Source organism: Suncus etruscus, chromosome 10, assembly GCF_024139225.1.
Source record: "Suncus etruscus isolate mSunEtr1 chromosome 10, mSunEtr1.pri.cur, whole genome shotgun sequence".
Taxonomy (NCBI): Eukaryota; Metazoa; Chordata; class Mammalia; order Eulipotyphla; family Soricidae; genus Suncus; species Suncus etruscus.
In genome coordinates this window covers 24,250,353-24,265,753 of record NC_064857.1, presented here as the reverse complement: position 1 = coordinate 24,265,753, position 15,401 = coordinate 24,250,353, and the positions used below count along the sequence as shown (strand labels likewise).

General features: G+C 33.0%; 1 protein-coding gene and 1 non-coding gene across 2 annotated transcripts in view; one reads left to right on the top strand and one right to left on the bottom strand.

The window, feature by feature from the left end:
* TRPA1 (transient receptor potential cation channel subfamily A member 1) overlaps positions 1-15,401 on the bottom strand; it is a 55,210-nt gene that overhangs the window by 12,447 nt on the left and 27,362 nt on the right. The window contains exons 13-21 of the mRNA XM_049782432.1: positions 13,824-13,938; positions 11,698-11,864; positions 10,248-10,341; positions 9,644-9,703; positions 9,104-9,202; positions 5,110-5,180; positions 3,810-3,972; positions 2,841-2,930; positions 793-962 (exon numbers count right to left, since the gene is read on the bottom strand). Of these exons, the coding sequence (XP_049638389.1) occupies positions 793-962; positions 2,841-2,930; positions 3,810-3,972; positions 5,110-5,180; positions 9,104-9,202; positions 9,644-9,703; positions 10,248-10,341; positions 11,698-11,864; positions 13,824-13,938 (1,029 nt within the window). The remainder of the gene's footprint in view (positions 1-792; positions 963-2,840; positions 2,931-3,809; positions 3,973-5,109; positions 5,181-9,103; positions 9,203-9,643; positions 9,704-10,247; positions 10,342-11,697; positions 11,865-13,823; positions 13,939-15,401) is intronic.
* Positions 1,763-1,953, top strand: LOC126021333 (U2 spliceosomal RNA). Its single transcript, XR_007499879.1, has one exon. It is a non-coding gene; the product is annotated as a U2 spliceosomal RNA (small nuclear RNA).

The following is a 15,401-nucleotide window of genomic DNA, read 5'->3' as shown; positions in this document are numbered from 1 at the left end:
TTTACAATGCACAGTAGAGTACACAAAAGTCAATAGTAATCCTGATCTGTATCTTAAACCTCTCATTTCTCTCCCTTTACTTTTATGGGATATAAAATACTTCTTCATTGGGCCAAAGATATAAGTCTGAGCAAATGCTTTGCATGTGTGAGGGTCTAATTAGATTCTGGTATGGTACCACAAGGTTCTTTGAGCACTGGGTGGAGCAACCCTAAGCATAGAAATGGAAGTAGTCTCTAGGGACTCTCAGTGTGACCCAAAACTCCCTTTCCACATCCACAAAAAAGAATTTTCACAGCCTAAATCAGTTGGAAAAGTTATAAACCTATAAAAGTTTTGTACTTAGAGTATTTGTTTATTTTTAAAACACATACAGCAAGCCTTAGCTTAGTTCTGACCCTGCACTCAGAAGAATCACTCCCAGAAAGGCCTAGAAGACCAAATGGGGTGATGGGATCAAATCTAGGTCAGCTGTGTACAATACAAATAAATGCCCAACCCACTATACTATCAGTCAGGTCCCTAGGTTTTTTGTTTTTTGTTTTGTTTTGTTTTGTTTTGGGGCCACACCTGGTGACGCTCAGGGGTTACCCCCTGCTCTGTGCTCAGAAATCGCTCCTGGTTTGGGGGACCATATGGGAAGCCGGAGGATCAAATGTGGTCCATACTAGGCTAGCGCAGGCAACGCAGATGCCTTATAATATATCTTGCGCCACCACTTCGGCCTCCCTATTAGTTCTTATTCACATTAAAATGCATAAATGATACAGAAGTCACTGACGCTGGCTTTACCTTTGAAGATACAACAAGAAGTTCATCCAATATAAGTATATAGCAATTGCTCCACACTGCCACTGCATATATGCTGGTATACCAATAAACAAGGGAGACACAAAAATGATGCTTGTTGTGTAGATGACCCATTCAAGTGCATTATTGATATCTGAAAAGTAGATTTTTTTCTGAAATGAAAATATTACTATATTAGAATCTGAGAGCTGATATTTTTGTCTAATATTATATGTATGTTACCAGTGACATTTTTTTCTGACACTGCAATTGAAAAAGTAAAGAAAAATTTCCTGCCATCCTGGACTAAACCAAGAGCCAAGACTATGAATGGGTTTTCCTTTGACCTGGAAGTCTGGAAGTCTAATGATGAAGGAAAATCCACATATTTCTGAGATATTCCTGTGAAATTTGTCCCATATTAAATAATGTCTTGAGAGTTGCAAAATGGTTAAAGTTGATCAAAAACATCTTTATAAAAGTTCAGTTTTCACTCCTTTAAAACTTAATAATGAATGACTTGACCAGGAATCTTATATAAACAGCTAATCAGAATACTTAACATAATTTTAATTAACATAAAATTATCCTATTTGTAGATATAGTTAAGCAATAATGCTAGAGAAATAAAAATGTTAAGGGAATCATAAAATGTATTTACAGCATTTTAAGTTTAACCATCTAGGAAAATATGTATATTATTACATTTTTAGATAAATATAATCTATACTGTTCAAAAAGCAATTGTAATTTCTTTCTGCTCTCAAAAAGGACATACAATCTTGAGCTCCCAAGATAAAATTAAATAAAGTTACTTCTAAGTGTATTTGTGATCTGTGTCAAGAACTAGTTATCATAATCATTTTAATTCATCTGCTATTTTAGATTGGGTGGCTTAAATATCGACTTACTTGTAGGGTATTTAAATATCAATAAAATGTGGATACTTTATCTTACACAGAAATTATAATTAATTGCTTCTCGGCCTTTTGGCTAAGATCAAGTGTAGTATCTGTTCTTATCAGTTTAATATCTGATATGTCCTCTATCCGAGGACAATATATTAAATGGACTTTTGGAGCTGGGAGTCAGAAGAGGAGCTTGCTTCTTCCGCTCCTCGCATTGACCTGGTATTGTAGTATCTCTGGGAACGGTGCACCCACTCTTGGGGGATTTAAGTCAAGGTAATGAAGAAAGAAAAAAATTATAATTAGAGTTCAATTTAGCTATGAAATTACCATCAATAAAAATAATGAGAGGAGAGATGAAATAACAGTCCTTATTAAATCATTCATATTATAATGGGGTAATACATTTCTGCAGAATAGAAATGATTAATTAGAAGTAAATAGTTATATATATATTTTGCCTATATTATATATATATTTTTTAATATGTCAAAGAAAGGAAAAACATTGTTATCAATATTTTTTGGGGGGGTCACACCCAGCAATACTCAAGGGTTATTCCTGGCTCCACGCTCAGAAATCACTGCTGGCATGCACAGGGGACCATGTGGGATGCCAGGATTTGAACCTATGACCTTCTGCATGACAGGCAAAACGCCTTACCTCTATGTTATTTTTCTGGCCCCCATGTTACCAATATTTTTGAATGTTAAGTAAAAATGTTAAGTAAAATTTCCAATTATTTTATAAATTGAAATGGTATTCAAAAAATATAACACTAATATTAAGAAATAAAATCAGAAAGATTAGTTTGAAATGGAATTCAGGCCAAGTAAGGTGTTTACAAGCATTTACATTCAGATATTATGAGAAAACCCCAAAATATCATTCATAGCTTTATTTCTTGCCAAACAGAGCTTGTGGATTTAAAAGGATAAAAAACATTTCTCCTTTAAATATAGAACATTATCAACATTCAGTAGTGTTAATGAAAGAAATTTTATTTATTTTCATGAGATTTATACACTCTAACCTATACATTTCAAAAGCTATGTAATTTCATCTTTACATTTTAATAGTTTTTAGTATTTATAGGTCTATTAAAATATATCAACTATAGAAGTTTAAAAATGCATATTTTACCTGTTGAATAATTTGTACCACTTCTTTGCAAAATCCAAATATACTTGATAGAAAAACTAAAATCATACAAACTTTTATAGGATATGAGTTCTGAAATAAAAAGTATGACAGGCAATTATAAGAGTATTAAAATAGCATTTTATCTAATATTTTTCACTATTAAATATTTGTTTTTACTTTGCCTCATTTCTATATATTATCCATACCTGATTTTAAAAATAAATAATGCCAATATAATAACTATATACTAATTTCATTTGTCATTAAGTTTTAAAACCTGCAGACTCTTAGAAATATGAAAATCTAAACCTAAGTAAATTTTACTATGGTAAAATCATATCACATTGATATTATCATTTGAAAAGTCTCATGTGCAAATTACATTTTAAACTTTCTAAATTGTGTCACAAATAACTACAAAATACTATATAATTATCACCATTATCTCGACCAAGTGTGGAAAATTTATTTTTCACAAACCATATTTGGATATTTATAACTATAAACAGGCAGTATAAGGTCAGACAATATAAGAAGACAGGTCAGATGGGCAACTGTAGAAGCATATATTTTACCAGACTCACAAGTTTCTCTTGGTCCTTACATGCTAGATATTTATCATACCTGACCCTATAACTTTTTCATGACCCTAAATGAAGACTCTGAGCATTCTAACTATCACTGTACACTCTTACCACTAACCTTATCACTAGCTCTATTGTAAGGTAGTCCTCCAAGAAATCTACCATAATATACATGTCACTTCTTTATAAAATACAAACTTATTTAGCTGCTTCTTTATTTCAATTCCTTCTCATCCTATAAATGGTTTTCTAGAAATTCTTATTATTTATGCATTCTATAAGCGAGAATAAAATCTTAATTTTAAGATTACTCACAAGATCAGTGTTACTATAAAAATGTTAACCCATTTTTAAAATGTTAAATATGAATATAAATTTGAAATACCTTGGTGTCTAATATTTCCGAATGATCACTAGTTTCATTAATGATTCCAGTTGAGTTGAAAGCCATACCAGGCTTTATATTGACAACCAGAAAGGTCATAGGTAATAGGCCAAGACAATAAAACCCTAAGTTCATAATATGGGCTCTAAATCCATAAGCCAACCTGTAAAACGTAAAAAAACAATAATTAAGTAGCTTTAAATAAAAGCACTTACTTAAGGTACCTATGGAAACAGAATTATACCCCCTTGAGTTATGAAATATAGCATTTTAACTTCTTATAATTTTCACCATTAAATATTTATTTTTACTTTACCTCATTTTTATAGCTTATTCACATTTGATTTTAATATAACTAATGGCAATATAATGACTATATATTAATTGCATTTGTCATTAAGAATTTTATAACTTGGGCCGGTGAGGTGGCGCTAGAGGTAAGGTGCCTGCCTTGCAAGCACTAGCCAAGAAAGGACTACGGTTCGATCCCCCGGCATCCCATATGGTCCCCCCAAGCCAGGGGCGATTTCTGAGAGCTTAGCCATGAGTAACCCCTGAGCATCAAATGGGTGTGGCCCAAAAAAACACAAAAAAAGAATTTTAAAACTTACAGGCTTATAGAAATATGAATCTATAAACTATGTACTAAATTTTTGCTATGGTAAGTCAGCAAACAGGCTAAATTTTAGAACATTGTTTAAATGTTATGTTTTTTGATTTTTAGAAAAGGAGTTCCAACTTCCAAACAAATCATGACTAAAAAATTTTTTATCAGTTTTTGTAAGAACAGAGTTAAGCTTTCATGTTCTCCAAATTCAGTGCTACCCAAACACCGTTACATTTCATTTTTAACTAAACAGTAATGCTTCTCATAATTCATATAATGAATCACATCCATTATAGATTTCATTTAATGTGAGAGATTTTAAAAGCTGACAATTTTCTATATAGACATTGTCTATATAGATATTTACCTCCAACAAATTTTATTTTCAAAAACAAAATAATAAAATGATAAAACTTGGAAAAGCAAAATGGTACTAAAGAAACTATTTAGGTGATGGAGCAGTAGCTCAGCTGTAGGGCATTTGCCTTGCACGTGGCTGACCCAGGACCACAGTTTAATCGGACCTCAGTTTGATCCCTGGCGTCTCATATGGTCCCCGAAGCCTGGAGTGATTTCTGAGCCAGATTTACCCCTGAGTGTCACCGGATGTGGCCCCACCCTCCCAAAATAAAGGAACTATTTAAACGACTTTTATGGAGGTATCATTAAAAAGAAATATAATTTTACACCTACCATTTCATAAGTAAATATTCTTTGCACACTGGATGATTGAGAAGCTCTATGCGGTTATGCTGTACCATAGCCTAAAAAGTAAGAAACAAATAAAGAAAATACAGTCATTAAAATTTTAAAAGTAAACTAAGTTTTGTAACAATTTTGATTATTAAAGTAACATAAATTATCAAGAATATCTATGAGAATATAAGACAATATATTATATTTATTTTGGGCCACATGAGTAAGGGTTTACTCATGACTCTGAGGTTAGGGGTCACTTCTGGCAGAGTTTGAGGAATCATATATGCTGCTGGGGATCACGGTAAGAACCTTACTCAATGTACTATTTTTCTGACCCGTGATAAAACATAAAATACAAGTGAGAGTTAACTATTGATTAAAAGTGTGAACACTTGATTCAGTTTGCTTTAAAGGCACTAGCTGAATTCTGGTCTCATACAAAGGTTTATGTGGAAAGGACATAAAGGCAAATATGCAAGAGCTAGTTTCACTCTCTATCTCTCTCTATATCTTTCTCATAGTCGCACTCATTCAAAACAAGAGTTTTGCTCTTGAGTATATTCTGGCCCCCAACCTTTGTTATTCCCTTGAAGAAATCCCAACTTTTTTTCTATAAATATTAACCTGAAGGAGATCTTTAGGAATGAGATTTTCCAAATAAATAGATCCATTATATTTATTTCTAATATAACTCAGGCAAATTTTTTCCATATTATTAGGCTTTAATTGGACATTCCTGATGTTATTCACACATTCACTTGAGCCAGCTTCATGTGTATTTTGTTTTATTTTAGGGACATACCCAGTAGTCTGCAGGGATTACTCCTGGCTCTGCTTTCAGGGGTCACTCCTTGCAGTTCTTGGAGGACCAGATGAGATGCTGTGTATTGAACCTGAGTTGGCCATATGCATGGCAAATGCCCTATCTACTGACTATTGTTCTGGTCCTATTGACGATTATTATAGTGGTTATTTTTTTTGTAGAATCCACCAACATTTTATTTACTATTTTTCTGGAGGTGAAGACAAACTGTAACAGAAATTAAATCAATACTTTTTAAAAGAATCCACACTCAATGTCATGGAGAGAACTCAGAGATTAGGGTGCTTACCTTTCATGCAATAGGCCACAGTTCAATGCCTACCAGACTCACATAACTTCCCATGTAGTACTGATGGCCAACCAAATGTCTGGATCTGAGCATTTACCCTTCTGAATGGTTTGACTTGAAAATCATTGGGAGTAGCTCATAGGTACCCTGAACATTACTTAGGAGTCTTTTATTTTATATTTTTATTTTTATATTATATCATATAAATATATAAATTATTATTATAAACATGCTATTATATTATATTTTTATACAAATAATAATTAATAAACCTAGACTTCTATACAAAAATTTCTTCAAGGTAAAACTGAACAGTAATTCCTTTTAAGTCACTTGGTTACTGAGTTTGAACTATAAAAACAACTACAAAATACCATATACTACAACAGAGCTAAAATGCTGTACATTGAGCTAATTGTTAAAGCTAGCTTCTGTGATAAGACTAAAATCCACACTAAGGGAGCCAGAATGATAATACAAAGTGGTAGTAGAGTGCTTGCTTTGTATCTGTCAGGCCTGGTTTCAATCCCCTAAAGTGAATTATGTTCCCTTAGTTTTCCCAGTAGCACAGAGAGAGGAGAAAAGTCTGAGTTCCACAGGGTGTGATAAAAAGAAATAATTAAAATAAAGTCCACCTGGCTGCCTACTTAACATTCCAAGTGTTTAGTAAGCCTTCTAGATTTAAGTCCTGATCTATAACCAAATACCTCTATATATAAAAATGATTTTAATTTCTTTGAATGAAAATTTCTAACAGGTCAAGACCAATGTTGTCCTGAACTTTCTGTGATAAAGGAAATGTCCTGTACCTGTGTTATTCATTACAAAGTCAAGAGATATGTGGGTGACTGAGCATTTGACTTATGGCAATATAGTAAAGTAGCTTTTTAAAACTTTGTTTAATTTTAATTTAAATAGATCTAGAACCTTGCCCACAATGTACAAATCCTTAATTGTGTGTATATTTCTGCTGATTGTTTTTGCATGCACACAAAGTTTTATTTGATGGGATCTTTATAATCCTGGGCTGCTATCTAACATGACAAACACAATTTATTTAAGCTATTAGTTTCTTTCTTTTTAGATACATATTAATATTACCCAGTTTTTCTGCAGTTATTCAAATTTGAGTATAATTGTGATAGATTATTTGCACTGGATCATCTGTTAAAACATAAATGCACTCTTGTTTGTTTAGGTGCCATATCCAGTGTTTAGGGCTTACTCCTTGTACTAGATGCACAAATGCTCGTGATGGGACTTGGGGAATATATTCCAGGTTAGCCATATGACAGACTCATTATACTACCACTTCATTCCCTTTTAAAGCATTCTTTGGAATAAAAGCTCATGTGAAATTTGGGCACATACTGTCAATGCAAAACTGCTTTCAAATTGGGTTCAAGAACGTTTAGGACTTCTTAAGGGTCATATTTAGCCTAGTTGTTGACTGGAGTCTATCTATAAATTGCCACTTACTGAGTTTCTGGTGACTAATATGACAGGAGATTCTTAAATAGCTATGTTTATATGTAGGGATGAAAGTGAATAGCCAGTACTGATTTTCAGCATGTGTTGAGTATAGATTATTGACATCTATATTGAGGCAGACTAATTATTATTAATACCAAATAAGGCTAATGATTATAATTACTATTATTAAGACTATTGTGAACAAGAGTGTGGAACGTTGAACACAATCAAATTAGAAATTTGTGGAACAATTTTACTCTTCCTTCCTCCCTCCCTCCCTCCCTCCCTCCCTCCCTCCCTCCCTCCCTCCCTCCCTCCCTCCCTCCCTCCCTTCATCCCTCCCTCCCTCCCTCCCTCTCTCCCTCTATTATACTCAGTGGTGATCAGAGATTACCCCCCTTGGTACTGTGTGCTTCATGAATACTCCTTGTGATGATTACAAGATCATGCAATACTAGAGATCAAACTGGGCATGTAAAGTATATACTCCATATCCTAGGTTCATACATTTTTCTTTATTAAAATAAAAAATATTTACAGTATTCATTAAATATTTGTTAAGTATTATTGAGTACATTACATATGTATTAAATATATTACTTATTAAAAATTGAGAATCTTTACAGTAGCCACAATTTGGAAAAAACATGTTCCTGAGAATAGATGATTTGATAAATATACCATGGTTATATACAGAAAGGAACACTTCTTGATTGTTAAAAGATAAATTTGCTGATATATGGATGGGTCTGATATGTAGCATGAAAATTAAAATAAGACGTAGAAGGATAAACACAGAACGATGTCACTCATAAGTCTGGTTGAAAGAAACATAATAGAATAACTAGCACCCAAAGGCAAAGGAAGCCAAGAGCAGGAGAACTAGTCTTTAATGGGAATCTTGCACTAGGGGGGTTGGCAGGGGAATAAGTGATCGAAGTACCAGTTCTACAATGATAAAGCAAAGTGGTCACTGTTCCAGTGCTAGGTGCTGAAAAGAGGTAATATCTCATGTATGATACCAGTAACAGTAGGTTAAATCACAGTGACCAATAGGGGAAATAAGGAGAAAAAATAAAAATAGTGCCTGCCAGAGGCAGGGTAGGGGGTTGGTAGGGTAACTGAGGACATTGTTGGAAGTAAGTGGACAGAGTGAAGGAACTGCTGTTGGAACACTGTTTGCCTGAAACTCAATCGTGAATACATTTATAACTGTAATTCATAGTGATTCAATTAAAAAAGCATTTAAAATAAAATAAGCTTGAGTCACATAACGTAGATATATAACTTTAAACCTGAAATTGTTTCACAACTTTTTCTACAACTTTTATGGAGACATGATTTTGGAACTATTGCCAAAAACCATGGAGAAATTAATCAAGTAATGAAGTTTCTAGACTTACATTGAGGGTTGTGAGAGGCTCATATGTAACATTCTCTAGAGATGATTCCTTTTTTGTGAATTCTAATGGACACTGCAGATATGTGAAGTTATATTCAATCTGAAGAAAATATAATTTAAAAGATTTACTAAGAGAGACCCCAGAGGTAGTACTTGATGAATCAAATACACAAGAGATAATATTGATGAAAGTTAAATGATCCTAATAAAGTTAAGACATCTCATCTAGCAAAAATAAAATTAGCTCCTGTATATGTATCGTAAGTACATAAATTTTTCAGCAGACTTTTATTTGATTGCTTTATACTATCATGGAAAAAGATACATTATTAAATATTAGTTAGCTGTTTTAGAGAAAAAAAACAAAAACAAACCTAAACAGTGCTATTATAAAAAATTAAAATGTTATAGAATGTTAGGTTCTAAAGGTAAGACTGTCTTGTCACTAGATAATACATTAATAGAACAAATAAAGACAGTAATTACTATCTGTAGGAATTACAAAAATTATCTTCAAATTATTATAATGAAATAAGCTTACATAGTAGTCTTTGCAGGATTTGTCTTCTGTGGATGGCGTCATACATACATCTAAAAGTACCTATAAAAAAGAAAAAATACTGATATTTAGTAGGAGGCTACAAATGTTGAAAATCATCACAGTTAAAAGATTTATTAAGTAAGAAACTACCATTAGTGATTTCTTCTCTAGATGTGATTGTTTGAGTTAAAACAAAATATACTTTGTTATGGCCATAGCAATAGCACAGCAGGTAGGATGCTTGCTTTGCACATAGCGATCCACGTTTAATTTCTGGATTCCCATTTGGTCCCTCAACCCCACCAGGAGTGATTTCTGAATGTAAATACAGGAGTAACCTCTGTAGATCTCAGAGTGTGTGACCCCCAAACCAAAGAAAAAGCTGTTATTTAACATATTTTCTATATTGCACATACCAACTAAAAATATTTTAAAATAATTCTTGTTAAATACTTGTTGCTAATTGTCCTTATAGTTATGAATAAATACAAATTTAGTTTTAAATATTGAAATAAAATTATTAGGGTGCTGTTATCACAATAAATCCTCATATTTAACTTATATCAAGTATATACCAAAAGGGATTTTTATCTTGAGTACTTACTTTCATGCATTCTGGGAGGTATTCTACCATTTCTGTTACTGGGCATCTGTTGTATGGAGAATTATGACTAAAGACCTGTAGACACTGCTCCCACCTGCAAAATAGCAATAATACAAAAATAATAGCAACCATGAATTTTATTCCCACTTAATTGCACAACAACAAAGTAATCAGTTAAAACTCAAAGCAATCAGTTAAAACTTGGGATTGTATCTTTATGAGAAATAAATTTATTTTCCTTGATACCAATATGTGAACCAACAATCAATTCACTTATTAGGTCCTTATTCAAAATTAGAAATATAGGGAAATTCTCAAATAACTATTGTGATTACTGTTCTTTCTTTTGTTCTGAATTGATATGCCTTGAACATGAAATGTTTTATCTGTGTCCATTTCTGAGACATATGGGGCCTTTGTTCATATTTATCTGTTATATGGAACAGTTAATGCCCCACATGTCCCACAATGAGGGAAAACCACATCAAACTTCATCAATAAAACTCTTTAAAGAGTTTAGCTTTAAAAGACCACAATCTGCATTAGATACATAGAGTAGAGGTTAATGTGTTAAAGGTAATTTGGGTTTGATCCCTGGCTTTAAATATGCTCCGCCAAGCCTGGAGTGATTTCTGACAGCTTAGCCAGACCCAAAAAACCAAAAACAAACAAACATACAAAGAAAGAAAGAAAGAAAGAAAGAAAGAAAGAAAGAAAGAAAGAAAGAAAGAAAGAAAGAAAGAAAGAAAGAAAGGAAGGAAGGAAGGAAGGAAGGAAGGAAGGAAGGAAGGAAGGAAGGAAGGAAGGAAGAAAGAAAGAAAGAAAGAAAGAAAGAAAGAAAGAAAGAAAGAAAGAAAGAAAGAAAGAAAGAAAGAAAGAAAGAAAGAAAGAAAGAAAGAAAGAAAGAAAGAAAGAAAGAAAGAAAGAAGAAAGAAAGAAGAGAGAGAGAAAGAAAGAAAGAAGAAAGAAAGAAGAGAGAGAGAAAGAAGAGAAAGAAGAAAGAAAGAAAGAAGAAGAAAGAAAGAAAGAAAGAAAGAAAGAAAGAAAGAAAGAAAGAAAGAAACAAAGAAAGAAACAAAGAAAGAAAGAAAGAAAAGGAAGGAAGGAAGGAAGGAGGAGGGAAGGTAGGAAGGAAGGAGGAAGGAAGGTAGGAGGGAAGAAAAGAGAAAAAAGAAATTACTGAATTCAGTGAGTTTCACACAAGTGCTACAAATGAGTTCTATGGACCTGTGATTTAGAAATAGAAATTGAACATGAGAATGGATAGAATATGTAGTACAGAATATGTATTGCCATCCAAATAATTCATTAAAAATATTGTGTAAGCAACTGGTATTTAAACATGTTAATTTGAAGGTGAAATGTACTTATCTTCTTTTGTTTCCTATAGTTGTACATGATTCTTGATGCCAAAAGCCATCAAAAGATAGTAAACAAGAAAATAGCATACCTTCTGCTTTTGATGGTTGTTAAAACCACGTCCTTTCTCTTATTATGAATCGCAACATGCAAGAAGGAGGCCTGTTGCTTGTTCAGGATTATATCAGCCTCATAGCTCAGGAGAAGTAGAACAGCTTTGGCATGGCCTGCCCTAGCAGCAAAGTGCAGTGCAGTGTTCTTTCAGAGAAAAAAACAGGGAAAATACAGTGACAATAGTTATTTGCTGTTGGCTATTTTACAGCATTGTTTCATTGTTAAACTTCTTAAAAACTAATCAACAAAACTACATATTAAAATATGCAAAATTTAAAACTGCTATTCAGAATTGAGCTTCAAACATGGAAAATGTATGTATGAGATGTTGTGTGTGTGTGGTGTGTGTATGTGTATGTGTGTGTGTTTGTGTGTTTGTGTGTGTGTGTGTGTGTGTGTGTGTGTCTGTGAAATTCCAAGTAGCTTGGCTTCCCTTTGTAGCTAGAAAACAAAGAACAAGATTTCAGCTTTCACTGATAGAACTTTACAAGAAAACACATTATTTTCAATTGAAAGAAATTTCACAAGAAAACAAATGGCTAAAAAGCACATAAAATTTACCTCATTGCAAATAAAAACAACAATGAAGTATCATCTCACACTACAGATACTAGCATATATCAAAAAGAACAAGAACAACCAGTGCTGGTGTGGATGTGAGGAGAAAGGGACTCTCATTCTCTGATGATGGGAATGTCAACTGGTTTTGCCTTGCTGGAAAACTAAATGAACAATTTAGTAAACAATCCTAAAATATCTAGTAATTGAATTTCTATTTTATCTAATAAGTCCAATTGGTCTAATTTAGCACTTGGGCCCCCAAATAAAAGAGAAAATAGATGATGAAAACAAAGAATATAAAAATGAAAATATGGTAATTGCCACCTGAGGAAACTAAGGCTAAGAGCAGGTTAGGGACACCTCTGATGGAAAGAATTATTCAACTAGGAAGAGGGAGTAGAGAAAGATGCTAATGCTTTCCATATAAAACCCTATCAACAGTAGTACTGTAAACCACAAGGCAAAAAATATACATATAAAAATGCACCCAGTAGAGGCAGATTGATGTGTGGAAGGCAAACAGAGTGAGGACAAATGATGGAGGTGAGTGGATGCTGGTGAAGGCACAGGTGTTGATGCAATGTATGTCTGAAACTCAATTATGACTTTGTAATTTCATGGGAACTAATTTTTTTTACAAACAGGTATTAGCTTTAAGGTTAAGGATATTGGAATGAATACCAAAAAATACTTCTGCAGACATTTGCTTCCTAGTAATGAATATAAAAGAAAATACTTTTAGGGATACTTGCAATTGAATAGAGCAAAATTACAGATTGGGGGCTTTCATATTTTTATTTTTATTAAAAGATGATTTATAAGGATAGAATTTTTTTTTTTTTTTTTTATTTATTATTATTTTTTTTTTTTTTTTTGGTTTTTGGGCCACACCCGGCAGTGCTCAGGGGTTACTCCTGGCTGTCTGCTCAGAAATAGCTCCTGGCAGGCACGGGGGACCATATGGGACACCGGGATTCGAACCAACCACCTTTTGGTCCTGGATCGGCTGCTTGCAAGGCAAACGCCGCTGTGCTATCTCTCCGGGCCCAAGGATAGAATTTTTAAGTTTTGTGAAGTACAGGCTTTAGAAACTCAATGGCAATTGCTATATGGTCATAATTTCATAAAAGAATATACATTTCATCATTTTCTCTCCAAAAAGAACACTATCAGCAGAATTAAGATTTTACTATCAAACATAGTTATATTTTATAGAACCTTATCCCAAACCTTTTCATTTTTTGCAGTTCACTAGTGAATGGTGAAATTTTTATCATGTGTGTCACCAGATGAGCTGTATATGGACTGGTCTCTGTGAAATTAAAGTGTTCTCTTACAAACTATGTGTTGGAGTGTATTATCCTATTTGTGTTCTATTCCACATACTATTTTCTTCCATTTTTGATATATATATATTTTAATAAATCATAAAAGACTAGGAATGGGGCAAGAAAAGAAAAAGGGTGGCGAAGAAGCTATTCATGCAATTTTGGCACATTTTACTATGTTGAGAGGGAGAAGGTATAAAAACATAGTACATACCCCTTCTTCATCTATCCGATCTGTACACTTCAAATTTGTGTCAAGAATGACCTTCATGGTCTGAGTGTAGCCTCCCAAGGATGCATGATGTAAAGCAGTCCAGCCATTGTGGTCACTGATAAAGAGATAAGAAAAAATGTTCATATTCTCTTTCCACACATGTGGGAGGAGACGGCCACATGGTTCACTCACCTTTTTTTGCGTCTAGTCACAAGATGACGAATATCTGAGTTTTAGCATGTATTTATCAGATACATTATATATACTTATTATTAGATTATATTTATTAGATACTCATTTTATTATATGCTTATCACAAATAAGAAAACTTCAAGCCTAATTATCTTCAGTGCTATGATTTACATAAATCAGCAGGTTAACATATAAATATCTATAAACATGTTATAAAACCTTAGGATCATGAAACTACAACACATATGTCATATATTATTAAAGGCTCTAATTTACATACTGTTAAAAACTTAAGAATTCTTTCACTGAACATTTGTATGGAAATATCTCATGATATAAATTAATATCAGACTTTCTGATATTTGTTTCTATTTGAAGAAGTAATAATTATAGCAATATTATTATTATTGTTATTGAACCCAGCTATAAGACAATTGAGTTGAGTTCCCCTTATTCTTACAGAAGTTCAATCTTAAATGATCCTGCCACTTACACTGATAGAGACTTGATTACTTTGGAAAATGTTCTTTCTCTCAAACACTCAATATGTGAATAAAATTATGCCCCTTTATTTTTTAAAATTAAATTAAGAGAAAGGAATGAGAGAGACTGTTTCAATTTAATTTCAGTGGCTGCCAGCAACTTTTCTTGGACAATAAAATCACTTCACTACTTTAGTTATGATGTAATTAAGCCACAACTCTCTGGCCTCTGTCTAATCAGAACCCCCCCCCCACCTTGCTGGTTTGTTGCCTACTTGCCCTTGAAAGGAGAAAGGGACTTAGTAAAGTCATTCATTTTATAGCATCATGGCTTCTTTATTGGAATTGGTACTTTGATAAATAGGTTTTGTATGTTGCCTAAAGAGCTTCACTACCATATTACTATAAATGGAAAGATTGTTCAATAGACTTCTATATTTTTTTCTAACATTTTCTTTCATAGTCACAAAGGTTTTATTTAATATGATTTTTTAATCTTCTGGTCTCCCAAGTCATACTCTTGATACCTGTAGAAAACTTCCATTTATATCTAGAATGACTATACAGGCCAGACAGGTCACTAGTTATTTGTGTATGATGTTATTCAGATCCAGTGATGCTAGATATGAATGGGCAGAGTCTTACACTGTCCTTGGAGCTATCGTCCAAGTCTAATGATGCAACCATATATGTTGCTTATATATTTTAATTTGATTTTGTTTATTCTATGGGATTTGGTCACAATACAATTCAGAACTTTTAGTACATTCCATGTAGCCTAAAAGAAATAATTTTATGTCCATCATACAATAGGCTGAATGAAAAGCACTCTGAAACTGTAGGCGTACATGAGCACAGCTTTTGTAACTGCCTAAACAGATAATGAAAGCATGATAAAGTAAAT